This window comes from Notamacropus eugenii, chromosome X, assembly GCF_028372415.1.
Source record: "Notamacropus eugenii isolate mMacEug1 chromosome X, mMacEug1.pri_v2, whole genome shotgun sequence".
In the NCBI taxonomy this organism is placed as follows: Eukaryota; Metazoa; Chordata; class Mammalia; order Diprotodontia; family Macropodidae; genus Notamacropus; species Notamacropus eugenii.
In genome coordinates, this window is record NC_092879.1 from 3,795,099 (window position 1) to 3,813,724 (window position 18,626).

Consider the following 18,626-nt stretch of genomic DNA (forward strand, 5'->3'; position numbering starts at 1 on the left):
TGGGGATGGAATCGATAGGGGAAGTCAGCCTGGAACATAAATCAAATCCAGGGAGGATCCTGATGGAACTGACCAGTAGTCCCTACAATCCACAATCCAGGCTGGGCACACATTTAAGTACAGATATCCATTCATTACCTTTAGAGACATAGGGGTGGGGTTTTGTACAGAGGAGAGGCTGCTGCTGTCTGAAAGACCCGGCTCCCAGGGCCTGAGGATGTGAAGTTCCACCTCCACCCCAAGTCAGCCAGCCTGCTGCTCACTTTCTTGGGAGGGCTTCGGCATAGCACCAAAGAGAAGCCAAGCCTAGGCCTGCCAGCCACCATCTATCTGGTCAAAAAAGATTATCCCCCAGACCCTCCTTCTATCCATTTCATTCTAAGCAGCTGGCCCTTGGTCCCCCTCCCTGTGACTTACACGGACATGCCAAGGCCTAGACTGGGCTCAAAGAATAGTACTGGGACGCACAGGAGAAGAGAAAGGAGAGAAGCCCCTTTGGGGAAGTAATTTATTAACTAATACCCCCAATCCCTTCCTTCTTCACCAGGCAGGCAGGCAGAGAGAGGGGAGAGGGAAAGGAGGAAAGAGCAAGGAAAGGAGAGAGGGAATGGACACGGAGATGAGAAAGAAGGAAACCAAGTTAGAGAAGTCTTTTCCCCCCACCAGACAGCATTGCTGGCCTCAGAAATACCCCCCCACACACACTCACAGACACACCCAGGCCTGGAAAGCAGAGGGCCAGAGCAGATAATGGAACTGCCTTGTTGCTGCTGGTGACCTTTGGATGGAGATACAAGAGAGAGAAGCTCTAGAGGCAAGGGATGGATGGACCTTGGCTGGGCAGGCTGTTCCCCAGGTTAAAAAATCCATCTCTGCAGGGATTCATCCAGACTTATGGACCCAGGTAGCCAATCACACATCCCTGACATCCTTGGCAGGTCTAGTGGGGGGTGGTGCAGAAGTCCTAGGGACAGAAAAGAAAGGAGATTGTTGAATGTCTGGAGAAGGGGCAGAGGGGGAATTCCCACTGCCCATAGGGAAACTTTTCCCTGCTTTTGATGACCTGAAAGGAGAGGTGGACAGTCAGCCAGTCAGTCAGACAGACTGGGGCTAAGAAGGGGCCAGGTAGCCAAGCCAGCTAGGTGCCAGGGCTGGCCGACCTGGCAGCTCCCAGACTGAGGAAGAAAACTCTCGCCACCCTGTTGAGGATAGCCATCATCAACATCATGTGAAAAAAGAAAAACAGAAGCCAAAAAACCCTGAATGAGCTAGTGAATATCGGAGCCCACCTACCTGATAAGGTCTTGGGCTGGTCAGTCACCCAAATCTCAGGTCTCTTGTCTTCCTTCAGTCACAGGTAAAGTGGTGGAGGATGAACCGTGTTGAAGAAAAAAGACAGGAAAGGAAATGGTGCAGAAAGCAATAAACACACACAGTCACAGCCATAGACACAGATACAAACACAAACACTTGCTCACTCACTCACTCCTGCAAGAAAGCAAACACGGGGCGGAGCCAAGATGGCGGAGTAGAAAGACGCACATACACATAGCTCCGAACCCACAACCCACAGAACATCTGTAAAAAGGAACTTACGGCGAATTCTGGAGCAGTAGAGGCCACAGAACAGTGGAGCGAAGGAGATTTCTGTTCCAGAGGGACCTGCAAACTCGCAAAAGGTCCTTCGCGCTGCGGACTGGGTGCCGGGACTGGGAGCCGAGTACAGCGCAGCACCGAGAGGAGCAGATCCGGGCTTCAGGGACTGGATCTCCAGCGGCTGCGTGGGTCCCTCCACCCACAGGTGACGGGGTCAGTGAGAGGGTCTCTTTGGCGGGTCAAGAGGGGAGTGGGGTGCCCCCATAACTCAGGCCCCCTCGGGAGGCAGCAGCTGAGGCAGTGGCAGACCAGGGATCCCCAAGCAGGCAGGAGCCTGGATCCATTGTTGAAGGTCTCCCCATAAACCCCCTGAGGGAACTGAGCCCGTGAGGCGGCCCTGCCCCGACCTGAGCACCTAAACTTAATCTCACACTGAATAGCAGCCCTGCCCCCGCACAAAGCCCTGAGGCTGGGAAGCAGCATTTGAATCTCAGACCCCAAGCGCTGGCTGGCAGGATCAGGAGGCGAGGTGGGTGTGAGGAGAATATTCAGAAGTCAAGTCACTGGCTGGGAAAATGCCCAGAAAAGGGAAAAGAAATAAGACTATAGAAGGTTACTTTCTTGGTGAACAGGAATTTCCTCCCTTCCTTTCTGATGAGGAAGAACAATGCTTACCATCAGGCAAAGACACAGAAATCAAGGCTTCTGTATCCCAGTCCACTCAATGGGCTCAGGCCATGGAAGAGCTCAAAAAGAATTTTGAAAATCAAGTTAGAGAGGTGGAGGAAAAGCTGGGAAGAGAAATAAGAGACATGCAGTCAAAGCATGAACAGCAGGTCAGCACCCTGCTAAAGGAGATCCCAAAAAAATGCTGAAGAAAATAACACCTTGAAAAATAGGCTAACTCAACTGGCAAAAGAGGTTCAAAAAGCCAATGAGGAGCAAAATGCTTTCAAAAGCAGAATTAGCCAAATGGAAAAGGAGATTCAAAAGCTCACTGAAGAAAATAGTTCTTTCAAAATTAGAATGGAACAGATGGAGGCTAATGACTTTATGAGAAACCGAGAAATCACAAAACAAAACCAAAAGAATGAAACAATGGAAGATAATGTGAAATATCTCATTGGAAAAACAACTGACCTGGAAAATAGATACAGGAGAGACACTTTAAAAATTATGGGACTACCTGAAAGCCATGATCAAAAAAAGAGCCTAGACATCATCTTTCATGAAATGATCAAGGAAAACTGACCTGAGATTCTAGAACCAGAGGGCAAAATAAGTATTCAAGGAATCCACAGAACACCGCCTGAAAGAGATCCAAAAAGAGAAACTCCTAGGAACATTGTGGCCAAATTCCAGAGTTCCCAGGTCAAGGAGAAAATATTGCAAGCAGCTAGAAAGAAACAATTCAACTATTGTGGAAATACAATCAGGATAACACAAGATCTAGCAGCTTCTACATTAAGGGATCGAAGGGCATGGAATAGGATATTCCAGAAGTCAAAGGAACTAGGACTAAAACCAAGAATCACCTACCCAGCAAAACTGAGTATAATACTTCAGGGGAAAAATTGGTCTTTCAATGAAATAGAGGACTTTCAAGCATTCTTGATGAAAAGACCAGAGCTGAAAAGAAAATTTGACTTTCAAACACAAGAATGAAGAGAAGCATGAAAAGGTGAACAGCAAAGAGAAGTCATAAGGGACTTACTAAAGTTGAACTGTTTACATTCCTACATGGAAAGACAATATTTGTAACTCTTGAAACTTTTCAGTATCTGGGTACTGGGTGGGATTACACACACACACACATGCAGACACGCACACACACATAGAGACAGAGTGCACAGAGTGAATTGAAGAGGATGGGCTCATATGTTAAAAAAAATGAAATCAAGCAGTGAGAGAGAAATATATTGGGAGGAGAAAGGGAGAAATGGAATGGGGCAAATTACCTCTCATAAAAGAGGCAAGCAAAAGACTTATTAGTGGAGGGATAAAGAGGGGAGGTGAGAGAAAAACATGAAGTTTACTCCCATCACATTCGGCTAAAGGAAGGAATAAAATGCACACTCATTTTGGTATGAAAACCTATCTTACAATACAGGAAAGTGGGGGATAAGGGGATAAGCAGGGTGGGGGGGATGATGGAAGGGAGGGCATGGGGAGGAGGGAGCAATTTGAGGTCGACACTCATGGGGAGGGACGGGATCCAAAGAGAACAGAAGTAATGGGGGACAGGATAGGATGGAGGGAAATGTAGTTAGTCTTATACAACACAACTATTATGGAAGTCATTTGCAAAACTACACAGATTTGGCCTATATTGAATTGCTTGCCTTCCAAAGGGAAGGGGTGGGGAGGGTGGGAGGTAAAGAAGTTGGAATTCAAAGTGTTAGGAACAACTGTCGAGTAATGTTCTTGCCACTAGGAAATAAGAAATACAGGTAAAGGGGTATAGAAAGTTATCTGGCCCTGCAGGACAAAAGAGAAGATGGAGACAAGGGCAGAGAGGGATGATAGAAGAGAGAGCAGATTGGTCATAGGCGCAATTAGAATGCTTGGTGTTTGGGGGAGGGGGGGAATAAAAGAGGAGAAAATTTGGAACCCAAAATTTTCTTAAAATGAATGTCAAGTAAATAAAAAAAAAGAAAAGAAAGCAAACACGGCCCACCCACAACCCCCAATTTTCTTCCGGAAAGGGACTCTTGCACCGCTGCCACCCACTCGTGTGGTTGTCAGGTGGGAGTCTAAGAGAGGGCTCAGCTCTCGCAGAGTGGGGGGAGCGACCACACCTCGGGCCTGGCCTGGCCGTCAGAGGGCCGATGGGGGTGGGGGAGGGGGAGGTGCTCAGCCTCTAGCGCCAAAGTGGCTAGCCCCCAAATCTCCGGGAACAGAAGGGGTGGGGGCTGCAGATAGGGGAGCAGAGGAAGAGACCTTGGGGACCATCCCAGCTGGAGCAAGGGGCGAGTGGGTGGGAAGGGCTAGTGAAAGGGGTGGGAGTGGGGGGCGTCTCAGAGGCGGAGTCCGAGGCATTTAGCTTACCGTGAGTGAGGGGGGGGGGTTGGGGGGGTTCAGTTGGAGGCGCAATCACGTTTAGAGTTTAGAGTTCAGCGTAGGGTCCGAGTCGGAGTTTTAGGCTTGTGGTTCCCCAGCAGGACTTACCCGTTCCCAAGCACCAGCACACCGTTCCGTGACATTGGGCGGGGGGGCGAAGGGGGGGGAGAGGAGGGGGTCATCCTTGATAAAGCACTTGCAATCTGGGTGCCGGTACCCCGAAGCCAGGGGGTGCGTTATTAGAGGACCTCAGAGCGGTTCCCTCTTCCCTCCCCCACCCCCTCTGGCCTGGACCAGAAATCAGGGCGCCCGAGAAGAGTCTGACCTCACTTACCTGGGCGGGGGTTCGAGCAGACCTGGGTGGGGCGGCTGCCGAGTCTGGCTTAGGCTGTGTGGGCGTGGCTCCTAAGGGATGAGGGGTCGGGGCCCCGGGTCCTTTTCCTCAGTCGGTGGGACGGGTTTGAAGGCTTGAAGCCGCCTAAGTCTAGGAGTCTCGGAATACACCAACGCTGGAGATAGGGTCGGGAGGGGCAGGTGCCCACCGAAGGGGACAGGGGAACTGGATGTAGGTGGCTCAGAAATGGGGGGAGCCGGAGTTTGGGTTGTCAGCTGTTGGGCGGGGTTCCTCGGGGTCCTGATCTACTGGGACCCTCCTGAGTAGCCCGAGTCAGGCTCGCCCTGTCCCAAACAAAGGACCCCTTCTGGACTCCACACAGGATGGAGAGGCCAGGTGAAGATCAGTCCTGGGGCGGCACCCCACCCCCTTCCATCCCAGGAAGCTTCCCTCAGACCCTCTGGGACAGACAGAGAAGGCAGATCAATGAATTGAGATGGCATACAACTAAATTCACCTTGGAAAAACAATGAGTTAGAAAATAGTATACTTCCAAAGAGCATCCTTAAAGAACCCCAAGGCAATGCCAGTAGAGACCAAGTTTTGGAATCTTCTCTCGGGCAGGAAAGCCTTCTAGCCTGGTCCACTAATAGACTACCATGGCTGCCGTTCAAGGACCGACTCACTAAGGGTGAGATGGTTCATCATCTGGTTGGCCACAAGGAGAAGAAATTTTGGTCACATCAAACCTTGGAAAGGTCTTCCATCTACCAAATCAGAGCAAGAACATCTTTCTCAGCAGATCCTTGACTCAACAAAAACACATATCTCTGAAGCCAATTTGTACATTTATTATTACTTTAGGTGGCACAGCTGGTACCAAACAAAGAATATAAGGACTTTCCTAAGGTAATGCGCCTTGGAAAAATAATTCAATTAAGCTGAAATGACAGACTCAGCAGGGATGAGAGGAAACAAAGCAGTCAGGAAATAGAAGGCCCGTAAAATTTCAAAGGCGCCCGCTTCATGTTTTTTGAAATGTGGTAGTGTATATACTATCACAGCAAAAAGCATTTTCTATGAGAGAAATAGTATTTGACCAAGAACAGACAACCAAAGATGTTTTTTTTTCTAATTTGCAGTTTATTAACCACATGCAGAAGTAGTAGTGCAAGTGTATATTCATCTATTACAACAAGTCTTTCGTGAGACAACAGTTGGGCCTGCATTGCAACTAACTAAAACTTTTTTTTTCACGGTTTCTGGTGCATCTTACAGCCAAAGCTTCTCTATAATTTCTAGTTGTCCACTGTTGTTCCTCACAGCTCTTGACGTCACCATTTTGGAGAATCAGATCAATATGGGCCACCACAGGGAATCATTCGTGCAGAAGAAAATTAGCCATTTGAGGAGGTCTGTCTAGGAGGCTTCATTGGGGTGGTCAAGCCTAGAGAGCTACAATTAAAAGAAAGAGAGAGGAAGTAACCAGGGTAATACAGTACCTGCTACTCTGACCTACAATATAATCTCACATATATACGCTCAAGGGATGCCTGGCCAGAAGATTAATTTCTTAAAGCAGGGAGAGGGAAGGAAGAAACCCTGACTTTACAATCCCAAAGCGTCCTCTGAAGAAACCAACAGAGCTATACAGGAAACTCTATGATTAGCTCAAATATTTTCTTACATGCAAAAAGCAAAGGAGCTTTAACCAAGCCTGCATACAAAAGAGTACCCTGAACCAACGACAGACTAGGCATAGTCTTGGTCAAAAAGTTCCTCACTAGAGGCTAATGAAACTAACAGGCCCAGTTCCTATTTATATATTTATCTATGGGAAGTTGGAGGAGAGGAGGTATGGAGGGAGGAGAGAGGAAGGAAGAAAGAATGGGAAAGAGGGGAGGAGAGAGGGAGGAAGGGAGGGAGGCAGACATGACCCGAGCACTCACCTGAGGTTCCTACACTTCTCCTTCAGGATCATCCAACTGGAAAATCTCATCCAGGGCAAGCTTGGCTGCATTGTATTGAGACTCTGGTATAGTTTGTCCCAGGCCGGTTTTATATTGAGTGCCATCCACCACAGCACAAATGGCAAAAGGAGGAGCCGTAACATTACCTGAAAGAAACATCCAGGGACACCGGTATGAATTTCACTGTGACTACAATTATCGGAATCTGGTCAAATGGGTCAAAAGAAAGAAACATGAAAATTGACATGAAAATAATCAGCAATTTATTTCCCCTGTTTAGGAAAATTCTTCTAAAAGAAGTACAGCATTAAGTCAACATGGCTCTTTTAAAATAATTGAAATAGCTACGTCAGTAACACTGGAGGGATCATTTTATCTTCCTTTACTGGGAATCCTAGACTCTCAGAGTGCGTTACTGTGTCGGCCAAAAGGTAAAAGTCTGGGTGTTCAGATTTCAAAAGATACTTCCCATACATCTCCAACCCTGGTTTTGGTTCCTTGGATGCGGCATCACTGGACATGACCAACACCATCTGCCCTTCCCCTTCCGAATACGTTCACGATTAAAGTCACACAGAAAGTCTGTTGATGTCTGGATACATCCATCAGTCTAGCAAATGATTTAATATGTGGGGTGAGGGAGGGAAAAGTCAAGCGTAACATCAAGGTTACAAACCTGGTGAGGGAACAAATGGTTGATTGTGGGAATTGAGTGACCCACACTGACTCCATCTCGTGACTTAATTCTGGAGCTAGCTTCGTTCCCTTTCTACTCAATTAGGGGTCTAGTTCAACTTCTACCTTGTGAGAAAACTTTATTCGCTTGTGGGGATTGAGACGAAACCCTCCTGTATTGTTTGAACCAAGCCCTGCATGGTTGGGAAGCTGGACCAGCTCTACCCGCTGCTGGAGCCCCTTAACAGAGGACCTTAGTTATGCTGACCAGGACCCAGTCAGATCCAAAGACTTACACCAGGAGCTTTCTCACAACTGTCCATCTCAAACAACTCCTTTGTCTAACAGCTGCCCCCCTACGATCAGTTATTATTTCCATGTTCCTTTGATCGGTCACAGACACTGGAGGACAGTAGGACCCCTCTTCTTCTGACTTCAGGGACATGTACCTGTTCACTCCACTCTCCCAACTTGGAAAGAGCCTAATCTTTCATCCAATTAAAAATCAGATTACCAAATGCTGTATTTTTTCCTTTTAATCAATTGGTCTCATTTCATTGCTTTGAGTATATAAAAATCTGTCTCCTTCTGTATTTGTGGTCCAGGCCTAAGCTAAGGAGATCTGGTCCTGGTTGGTTGGGCAATAATTGCCACGCATTGCTTAAATAAATCAATATGCTCAGAAGAGCGAGTCCCTGTTTCCTCAGTCGTTTCCCCTTTTCCCTGTCACACTGGGTGACTAGACGATATCAACAGAAATAGGAAAGTTCAATAGAGAGGTGAATTGGGTGTCTGGGCAGCGGGGAGAGAGAGATGAGATCACTCAACTGGATACAGGTTCCTCTACTTTCAAAATACAGGTGCCTTGTATTATTACTGCTTGTGTTTTGTCAAGGCCAGAGTCACCCCTACCATCTAGCCCCTTTCTTACTCAAAAAAAATTATTTTAAAACTGAAAAAAAAAAAACAGAAGAAAATGTCAGATGTCATATCAAAACCAAGTGACTTGAAAAAAAAAAATCAAGGAAAGATGATTAAAGAATCATTGGGCTCCCTGAAAGCCATGATGAAAAGAAAGGGAGGAAAAAAAGCCTGCACATATTGGAAGAAATCATGTAAAGAAAAGTACCCAAATCTATCAGAAGGCAAAATGAAGAGGGAATCCATCTGTCTCCTCAAAAAACCCCAAGCAGCCAGAAAGAAAAGGGTTAAGTAAGTCCAAAAGCCTCTGTGGGGAATCACTCATGACATCCTAGGCACTACTCTAAGGCGAGGCCTCAACAAAGGTGAAGGGCTTCTATTCTAACGGGGGAATCGGTACAAGACAGCCTTCTGAATCCTAATGTCATAGGGTCATCACCTGGGAGAAAAAGAGAGCTAAAGAAGCTAACAAAGAAGCAGGGAAAGATGGGAGGCTTCAAGAAAGAAGAAGCCACTCCTCAGATACCTAAATCCTAGTGAGGGATTTGGGGAGCGGTTTTGTTGGGTTTTGATGATATTAAAAGTAAAGAAAGAGAGGGGGAATAAACACACTAGGAAGGTAAAAGAAAGGAACATCTCTCACAGAACTGGGGCACACAAGCAGAAGGCCACATAGACAGGATCCTTCTCCCCGCTGTCACCCAGGGGCACTTTTCTGAGACAGGGTGGGAGAGGAGAACCCCTACCAAGAGGTGGGAGCTCATACCAATCTTCACTGAGAGCCCTCCTCATTATGTGAGAATCTCTGTGATAATCGTCAATCACAGATCCAGATATCTGAAGAGTAAGGCATTCTTTCTTGCATGACTTGGTTACATCTTCGGTCTCAATAGGACATGCTTCCTGGTCCCACGACTGGGATTTCCCCAACAGAATCCACAATTCAAGGGATGTCTTTCTTTTCCCTAGCATCCCACCAAACCTCAGGGCCTTTGGACCCCCCAGAGCAGATGGCTCTTTCAGGTCTGGTGCAATAAAGCACTCCTTGGCCCAGCACCACTTAAGGTGGTCCGGCTGCTGAAGGGCCCTTGCAACCTTCTGCCGCCCACTTGCTCACCTTGGCTGAGGGCCATCTTCATGGCTTTTCTGTGGTACAGGAGAAGCTGACCCCAGGGGCCAGCCCTCTCTGTCCCTGGCTTTGTAAATTCAACCTACCCACCCCTCCAATTATTTCTGCCCTCCCTGACGCCCAAATTACTTTCTATTTCCTTATAAGCTAATAATCATTTAATAAATTTTGGACTTTAAGAAGAGCCAAAGCTCGAATTAAGAAGAGCCTGGAGCTAACTAACAGTCTCTCTGTTCTCTCTGAAGCAAACTCAGAGAATGCCTCTTCCTGTGTCAACAAAAGCCAGATAGGGCTGACTTCACATTCCTTAAGAGACCTTTAACCTAAGACACGTTTTCTGAATAATGGGACGTTTGCCATATCTTAATATTTTATGGACATATACCATGTTACGGCATGTTAATGGTAAAGAAAACACAGATATCCTGGGTCGTAATTTCAGTGGAAACTTTCCCAACTCTGTTGTCCCTTTCCTGTGCCAGCAATTTCAAGGACCTGTTTATGACAGGATGCCTGCAACCAGAGTGGTGGGATTTTCTCTTTATCTTGTGCCACAGAGACATATGCTATTCACACAGCCTGGAATCATAAATTCCAACTGATGCGACTTTATTAATTGTCTTGTCTCACTAAATCTACAATTTGTTCAACTAAGAGAGTTCCTTTCTCATGGTAAAATATATTTTAAGTCTCACCATTCCTGTATGGCGTTAGCCAGATCATAATGACTGGCTCCATGGAATCCACGTACCGTTCCTTTAGAGGGAATTTAGAATAAGAATAATAAAAACGCATGCATTTAGCCTGTTGCCTTTCCTTTAACCAAACTTTCAGGTTAACAAGGCATATATATTGTTTTCTCCAGTTGAATATAAGCGCCTTGTGGGAAGGGGCTTTGCTGGGTTTCCCCTTTGTTATATGCCCAGTGCATATAACAGGAAGACAGTGGGTGCTTAAGAAAAACTCGTTGGATGAATGACAAAGGGAAAATGAAATTAAAGAACTGACAAGCGTTACCGTGCCATGTGCCTTCCTTAGAAGGTACAGATAACTCCAATGCTGCTTTTTAATGAAGTTCCCAGATGTTGATGAAGCAAGTGACCATAATTTAGCTCCATGCCAAACCTATACCTGTTTTCATGTGATGTTTCCTGCACTACAATAATGGTCCAGATACTAAGGATAGTATCTTAGACTATCTAAGACGCACAGACTTCTCCTGTACAAGTACAGAGACTTTGTACCCAGAAAACAAGCACTTTGGTCGAGCTGTCCACAAATTGTGGAATTTAACACCAGATTCCCCTTCAGAAACTGAGAAGGCTTAAAACCAGAACTGAAACCAAAGATGTCAAACTTAGCAGCTCTGAGAGCAACACCATGATCCAAGACACTTCCAAAGGACTCATGATGAAAAGTGCTATCCGCATCCCCAGGGGGAAAAATAAAAAATAAAAACCGATGGAGTCTGACTGCAGATAGAAGCATCGCGTTTTGTGTTGTTTTGTTTTGTTTTGACTTTATTTTTCCTGGGTTTATTTTTTGTTAGGTCGTGTTTTCTTCCACAACATAACTAACATGGAAATATGTTTTGCTGGACTGCACATGTATAGCCTATACCTAACTGCTTGCCTTCACAAAGGGGGGGGGGGGGAGGAGTAGGAGGAGAGAAGGAGAGAAATGCAAACTCAAAATTTTAAAAAATGAATGTTAAAATCTGTTTTTACACGGAATTGGAAGAAATAAAATATTTTTTAAAAGAATGGCAATCCTCTTAAAAAACGATGTCAAAGCTGTTTAATGTAATGTAGCCAAACTTTCTGCCTAACCCTAGCTATGGGGTAGGCACAGCAACAGGGCCATTGCATTCAATTTAGGGTCAATGGGAGTCTTGCCTTTAAAGCCATTACCCAGGGAAGGAACCCAAGAAATTGCTACTTGGCAGCTGCCTTGGAAGGTGCTGTAAGCTAGCCCTCAGCCTACTCCCAGTCACCACAGCTCCTGATGTCTCAACAAAGAGAGATCTGGTCCCCAAAGTCCTCGGCCCTGTCAATGGGTCCATCGGTGGAAAGGACCCTAAGAAGAGGCTTTCCTCTGCCCATCCCCAAGAACCCTGGGGCCTTTCCCTCCACCTTGCAGCGAAAAACTCCCCTATGGTTCACGTTTCCCCATCTCCCCATTACAAGAGGAGCAGCTTGTCTGGCTCCACTTCCTGTGCCTAGCACAGTGCTCAGCACTAGGAAAACAGCTCCTAAATGCTACCTCATTCATTCATTTTACTTTCTGGGACAAGTAAAGGTAACTTTCGCAAACACTTGCCTGTTGCTACAGTCTCCTGAAAGTGAAGCTGCACACGCTCTATTTGTGCATATTGATAGAGGGCTGACACCGGATCTATCTCTCCACATTTGTACTTCATGATGAACTTCTTGGGAATATTCTTTGAACTACGTGAAGGTTTTGGATAAGGCCAGCCCAGTCTGGAGAACAGCGATTCTGGAAAGTTACCAAATAAACCCCAAACAAACAACAGTTTCAAGTCAGTCTCAAAAAGATGAAGAAGCAGAATAAAAAGTCTAATGCCCTCCCCTCAAGATTTCTTTTCATCCAGTCCGGAAACCAATGCTGGCATGAGATCTAGATACATACAATTCATATCATCACATATGCTCTGCCAATTTAGGCAAGGGGGTGCCTGCTGGTAAACTGTTCTGGCACGCTCAGCACAATCTATGAAAGCATTGAATTGCAAGAAAGGTAATGATAAATAATTACCTCATTCAATTAACAGCCTTACAGAATTTGAGGGCTGGAAGAGATCTGGGGCTCTGGTCCACGTACCACATTTTCCAGATGTGGAAACTGGAGCTCAGCGATTTCACCCACAAAATGGAAATGGTACTTCTACTTCAAGGCACGTACTTTAAAATACAATACAAGTATCACTTCTACCCCCTCTGCAAACTTTCATCTCTCTCTCCTTTGCCCCGATTCCATCCTCTGGGTATGTGAGGGAATCAGAGAATCTCAGGCGGTCCAGAGTCTCGTGAGCTCTGCATTCCAGTGGGTAGCCCTGGCTCGGGAGTTAAGAGGCCTTGGACCTGGCACAAACTTGGGGAGGTCACTTCACATCCCTAAGCCTCAGTTTACTCATCTGTAAATGTATGGGCTTGGTCCCTTCCAACTCAATTTCTACAGTCCTAGGGCCTGCACTCCAGCCTGGAAGTGACCAAGGACCTCTTCTACAACTGCACCAACCACTCCTGACCCAGCCTCTGCTTCAAGACCACATCTGCCACATGAAAGGTGGCCCCTCTGACTTTTAAACGGCTTCAGACCACAGACTCTTTTGAAAGCTGTGAGTCTGACACCTCTAGCCTGGATGACAGATTCAGTATCTGGAAAATTCTCAACAGGTTAGAAGGTTGGGCTGAGTCTAACAAGATGAAATTTTTATACGTATGTGTTTATGTACATACACACACTTATATTCCTATCCCTGGGTGTTTTATTTTGTTTGTTTGGTTGGGTTTTTTTTGTTTAAGACAAGTACAAGTCGGGGGAGTTGTGGTTATCAAAAATTCATTGTCATGAAGAATCCTAGTCCATCTTAGTGGACTGCAAGCCCACTGTGCCTCAGCAGTCTGACAGACAGGTGATCGTTCCAGTTTGATGTGGGGATGCCTGGGATCCGTCCTCCATACCAGGGTCGCTTGAGATACTAGCACAGCCTAGGGGAGCCACAAGATGGGATGTGTGACTCTCCCAGGGGTGCACGATCCTGTGGTCAGGGAAGGGAGTGGGTAGAGGGTGGCCAAAGTCCTGCTCTGGTGAAAAGAGGAAGTCAAGTGCCCCTGACACACCTCTTCTGGATGAAGCGATGCTGGCTTTCAGTGACAGCAGCTTCTTTTTCTAAGTCCTAGGAGTATCATATCATAGGATCACAGAGCTAGGACTGGAAGGTTACCTAGCCTAAACTCATTTCACAAATGAGGAAACTGAGGCCCAGGAGGTTAAGCGATTTGCTCAAGCTCACACAAGTAGGAAGCATCTGGGGCGGGATGGGAATCCAGGTCCTCTGAAGCTAGGGCTCTTTCTGCCATGCCATGCTATGGCTGGAGTTTGCCCAGCAAGACCGCCTAAGGGGAGCCAAGGTTTCACGCTGGTGAGTGAGCCATCCCGGGGTCTGACCTGACTGGGAAGGGCCTTCCAAGCCAGCAGAAGACTTCAGGTTTCCAGAAACCCAGAGGCCATAGGTAGTCACTGAAGCCTTTTGAACAAGGAAATGACCAGGTGAGAGTGGAGCTTTTAAAAAGGAAGCTCCATTAGGCAGCTGAGTGCAGTGTCTACACACCATGGAAAGGAAGGGGAGAAGAATGAAGGCACCAAGAATCAGTTTGTGACAGAAAATTCAGGAGGGGGCGGGGCTGCAACCATGTGGCTGGCATTTGGCCACAGAAGCCAGCTGGGGCTTACTATGTTAGGGCAAGGTAAATTTCTGTTTCATTACTCATCATTCTGGACCCACAGGTCTAAGAGAAGAGAGAAGGGCCTGGACCATGGGGGTGGCAGCAGGGTGCAGAGGAAGAGAAGCCCTTTCAAAGGAATATAACAAACATTATTAGCAAATCTGAAAGAACCAGGTCAGGGGTGGGGAACCTGAGGCCTCCAGGCTACTTGGGGCCTTCGAGGTCCTCAAGTGCCGCCCTTGGACTGAATCCAAACTTCACAGAACAAATCCCCTCAATGAAAAGACCTGTTCTGGACAACTTGGACTCGGTCAAATGGCTGAACCCAAGGACCCCAAAGGCCACGTGTAGCCTCAAGGCCCGAAGGTTCCCCTGAACCAGGCATCACAGAAAGCATGTACCTGTGATCTGTGTGATCTTAGAAACTAAACTCCTGGTCACCATGTGGTCCAATGCTAATAAACATTGTAGAAAAGGATCCTCTGCGGCTGAAGAAGGCTGAACTGGCATGTTCTCGTTTGTCTTCCGGGCAGAGCGACGAGCCCCAGACTTCCGAAGGCCAGGTGTGTTATCAGACCTTTTCCTGGGCCTACAAGTCATGAGAAAATTAGAATTAAAAAAAGAAAAAGGAAAAAAAATTACCAACTAGACAAGAACAACTCAACAAGCATCTATTAAGCTCTGACTAGGCAGCAGGCACTATGCCTTACAAAACCACAGACTTAAAAGTCGGTAACATTTAAAGAGCACCTGAAAGTTTGCGGGTGTGGGATGGGGTCCCTGTTGGGCAAAAGCCATAAAACACAGTAAGAAGTGAAAGCTCTAACTTCAACTCTGTGAAGGGTGGAAGCCCAGACACGGTGACCTATCAAAATCCTCACTCAGACTCAGATAATGCGACCAGGACACATCCCTAACAGGACACAGTGGCTGGTCTGTGTTTGGCTATTTTACCCAAGGACATTGGCTCAATGTCCAAGCTCAGAAACCAGCTCATTACCAAGCAGAAACCCGAAACATCCCCCAATCAGTAGCGATGCCCTCCTCCCTTGGTCTGATTTCTGCAATGACCCCTGGGCTTTCCTGGGTCTCTGGTGGGAATCGATCCACTACTGGGGCTGTTCTCCTCTGGGAGCCGCTCCAGACCCCCCCCCCCCCTTTGGTGTAAGTCATCCCACTGATTAAGCTACTACTTCTTCTCATCAGTCAAACCAACTGCCCAGACGGAGGAAGCCAAGAATACCCCAGGGCACAGGGACTTCAGCCCTTGGGAAGGTGCGGAAGTCCCCAGCCTGGGGCATTCCAGGTCCTACAACGGGCTTTACAAAGACACCGATATCCCTGCAGCCATCATCACTCCCATGCTCTACCCAGTGCACCCACCAGTCCTGATTGCAACTCAGTCGCGACCGCTCCTTCCTGCTGGCTCTCACCCAAATCCTCTTAACTAGGCCTTTTCTAGAGGAGGGAAACTGCCCATTGAGAGAAGTCGAGCCATTTGTGCAGGAACACGCAGGGAATCTGCCCCAAAGCTGGGTCTTCCCGGTTGTACCTGTCTCCCCGCTGTGCTGCTCCGCCACCCTTTTCACACTGATGGGGGCCCTCGTGCAGGAGAGGGCACGGTGGGGGGACAAAGACCGGGGCTTCGGACCTGAGTTCAAGTCGGGTTTCTGAGTGCCCAGCAGGCAAAGCGCTTCATTAATGTTTTCTCTACCTAAAACTTCGAATCCCGAGGGGGGAGGGGAGGGTCTCGCTCTGTCCCTGAAACCTGGGGTCTGGTCCCGACCTCTGACCTTGCATTTGGGAGCCCTGAAGCGGAAAAGGAGAGAGCCAGCGCTAAAAAGCTGAAAAAAAAAAAAGCTAAAAAGCTTTTAGCTAAAAAGCTGAAAGTCTGACCTCCAACTCTGCGTCCCCACTCAGTGACCCCAGACCGGGGCCTTCCCCTCCCGAAGTCTCTCAGCACACAGCGGACGCTTCGTAAATGCTCTCCCTTCCACTCCCCAAAGGCCAGGAGTCGCGGCCACTTGCATGGGGGGAGGGAGTTTCCTCTCCTGGGAGGTCCCGGTTTGGTCCAGCCGCACCTGGAACCGGGCTTTTCCCACGGAGACCGGTGACGCCCCGCAGCCCACAGCCTGGCGGCCGCCCCTCCCCCATCCCCGGCCCCCCGGCCCTCCACACCACTGCCCCCGCCCCCCGGCCCTCCACCCCACTCCCCCCACTCCCCGGCCCCAACTCCACCCTGACCCCCGCTTCCCGGGCCTCCCCCGACCCCCAGGCCCTGCCAGGCAGCCTCTACTTGCCTGCGAGCTTGCTTCCCCATGGCTGCCACCACAGGTCCTAGGACCACGATGCTAGGTGAGAGGAAGGAAGCTCCCGTGGCGATGCGCAGTCTTTCAAAGAGGCTGGGCCTCGGGCTCAGCCAATCACTAACCGTCAGGTGCCTGGCTTCCAGCCAATCAGGCTTCAAGCTCTGCAGCACGGGCCGCCCTCCCCCCAGTGCAGACGGCCCAAGAGGGCTGGGAAGGGGCCCAGGTGGGCGGGGGAAGCACACTCACGTGCCTGGGAGGAGCACGCTCACGTCCCTCCAGGGGCATGCACAGGTCCCTGAGGGGAGCACGCTCACGTGCCTGGGGGGGGCACACACACGTCTGGGGGAGAAGCATGCTCATGTCCCTCCAGGGGCATGCACAGGTCCCTGGGGGGGAGCACGCTCACGTGTCGGGGGGGGCACACACGTGTCTGGGGGAGGAGCATGTTCACGTCCCTCCAGGGGCGTGCACAGGTCCCTGGGGGGAGCATGCTCACGTGTCTGGGGGGAGCACGCTCACGTGTCTGGGGGGGGGGAGCGCCCTGGGCTTCCCACTGGGCTCCAGGCAAAGCTCTTGCTTGGGACAGAAGGTGCCTCTTAAACGTGGATTAAACGCCTACTCTGTGCCAGTGGCTAGTCGTACTAAAGAAAGAGGCAAAACCCTGCTCTCCCCCAGCTCCCCGTCTGTTGGAGGAGACGATCAATCGATAGTTATGAAGACACTGTGATGGGGTCCTTGGGCACATGTACTTGGGCCCCAATTCTAAAATCCCTTTTCTCTTTAAAAATCACATTTCTCCCTAGCCTCAGAATACTATCTCAGGCAGCCCAAGGACACAGCCTGCCCCAGCAACAACCGTCATCTCCTTCCTGCTACAGTAGCCAGCTGCACCTATAGAACTCATTAGGCTTAGCCAGCTGCATACTGGCTTTATGGGCTGTGCACTGGGTCATCACAGACACTTGCTACTCGCTGACCCGCCATGCGTATCCTAGACTTAGACTTACGTACGCTCCCTTACACGTATCTTGTCTAACAAGACATTGATGAGAGCAGCCTGGTATTTCTGAGCCAGCCCTGACCTTTGGTTGACGTAGTGACGTTTCAGGCCTAAAACCACACTTCCAGCTAGCCCCTCTGGGCTATTTCCCAAAGAACTCTGGGTAAAATACCTGTGCAACAGATGCCAAAAGTGCATTTTCCTTTAAGAACTAACCACTCCTTAGCCACTCCCCAATTTCACCCCAAAACACCTCCTTAGCATATTTGGCCCGTATTTCACCATGGAACATCCCATGTCAACTTTACCTGTACCCTTCTAAGGTAGCAGGTTCCCTAAGAACTCTTGCCCCCCGAAAAGCGTAATAAATCTTTACCTTGACCTCAACAATGCTTGAGTTCGTGAATTCTTCTCCAGGTGCCTCTGCCCCTGGTACCGTGGTTCCTGTGGGGGGTCTCACACCCTCCTTCCAGCCCTCATCAACTGGGTCTACAAAGAAAGGAAGAAGACAGCCCCTGCCTGCAGGGGGCTCCCAGTCTGGGTGGGGATGGAGACGTGAAACAACACGCTAATGAGATCCCCACACGCAAGCCATATAGAGAACAAACCAGATGCAGAACACATTGGAGGTCATCAACGGAAGGAACCCGCCAGAATGAAGGGGACTGAGATCCTCTGCAAAGCCCCAAGCCAAGCGTCAGCATCCAGAGGGAGGACTTTTCCAGAGGGAGGATTTGGGCGTGAGCAGTGGGTCAAGGTCTGTTCTGCAGCTGCGACTGTGCAAGCACTCCCTGGACCTCTGAGAGCTGACACCTAATGGAGGCCACATGAAAACAGTTAGTGTTGGTACAAACAAGCTATATAGAGCATAACCTGGAGACAGGAAAGGCACTAAGATTCATGGAAATTGGGAAAGTCTTCTTGCAGAAAGTGAGGTTTTAAGTGAGACTTGAAAGGAGCCAGGGAATCCAGGGGGCAGAGATGAGGAGGGAGAGTGTGCCAGGCAGGGAGCACAGCCAGGGAAAATGCCTGTAGGTCAGAGATGGAGCATCATGCGCAAAGAACAGCCAGGGCACTCTAGACTGCAGAAAATGGGGATGAGAGCCAGACTGGGCTGCCATGGGTCTGGAAACTGTGCATCACTAGCACCCACACAACCTGTA

The 18,626-nt window shown here is 48.7% G+C and overlaps 1 protein-coding gene across 1 annotated transcript; it reads right to left on the reverse strand.

The window, feature by feature from the left end:
• Positions 1-6,112: 6,112 nt before the first annotated feature.
• On the reverse strand, positions 6,113-16,957 carry LOC140516452 (adenosine deaminase domain-containing protein 1-like). The gene is made up of 5 exons (XM_072627434.1): positions 16,455-16,957; positions 14,556-14,743; positions 12,005-12,181; positions 6,940-7,106; positions 6,113-6,445 (listed from the first exon to the last, which is right to left on the reverse strand). The coding sequence occupies exons 1-4, from the start codon at positions 16,472-16,474 to the stop codon at positions 6,949-6,951; spliced, it is 543 nt and encodes a 180-aa protein (XP_072483535.1). The 5' UTR covers positions 16,475-16,957; the 3' UTR covers positions 6,113-6,445; positions 6,940-6,948.
• Between the last annotated feature and the right edge of the window lie 1,669 nt (positions 16,958-18,626).

What these genes read in the sequence shown, in the direction of transcription:
- LOC140516452 (XM_072627434.1), bottom strand. Translation starts at nt 16,474, where the DNA reads ATGGGGAAGCAAGCTCGCAG. An exon ending in TAAGATCACACAGATCACAG is followed by an intron (nt 12,182 to 14,555) that starts GTACATGCTTTC and finishes GTAACTTTCCAG; the next exon opens with AATCGCTGTTCTCCAGACTG. An exon ending in TCAGGAGACTGTAGCAACAG is followed by an intron (nt 7,107 to 12,004) that starts GCAAGTGTTTGC and finishes TGTTTCTTTCAG; the next exon opens with GTAATGTTACGGCTCCTCCT.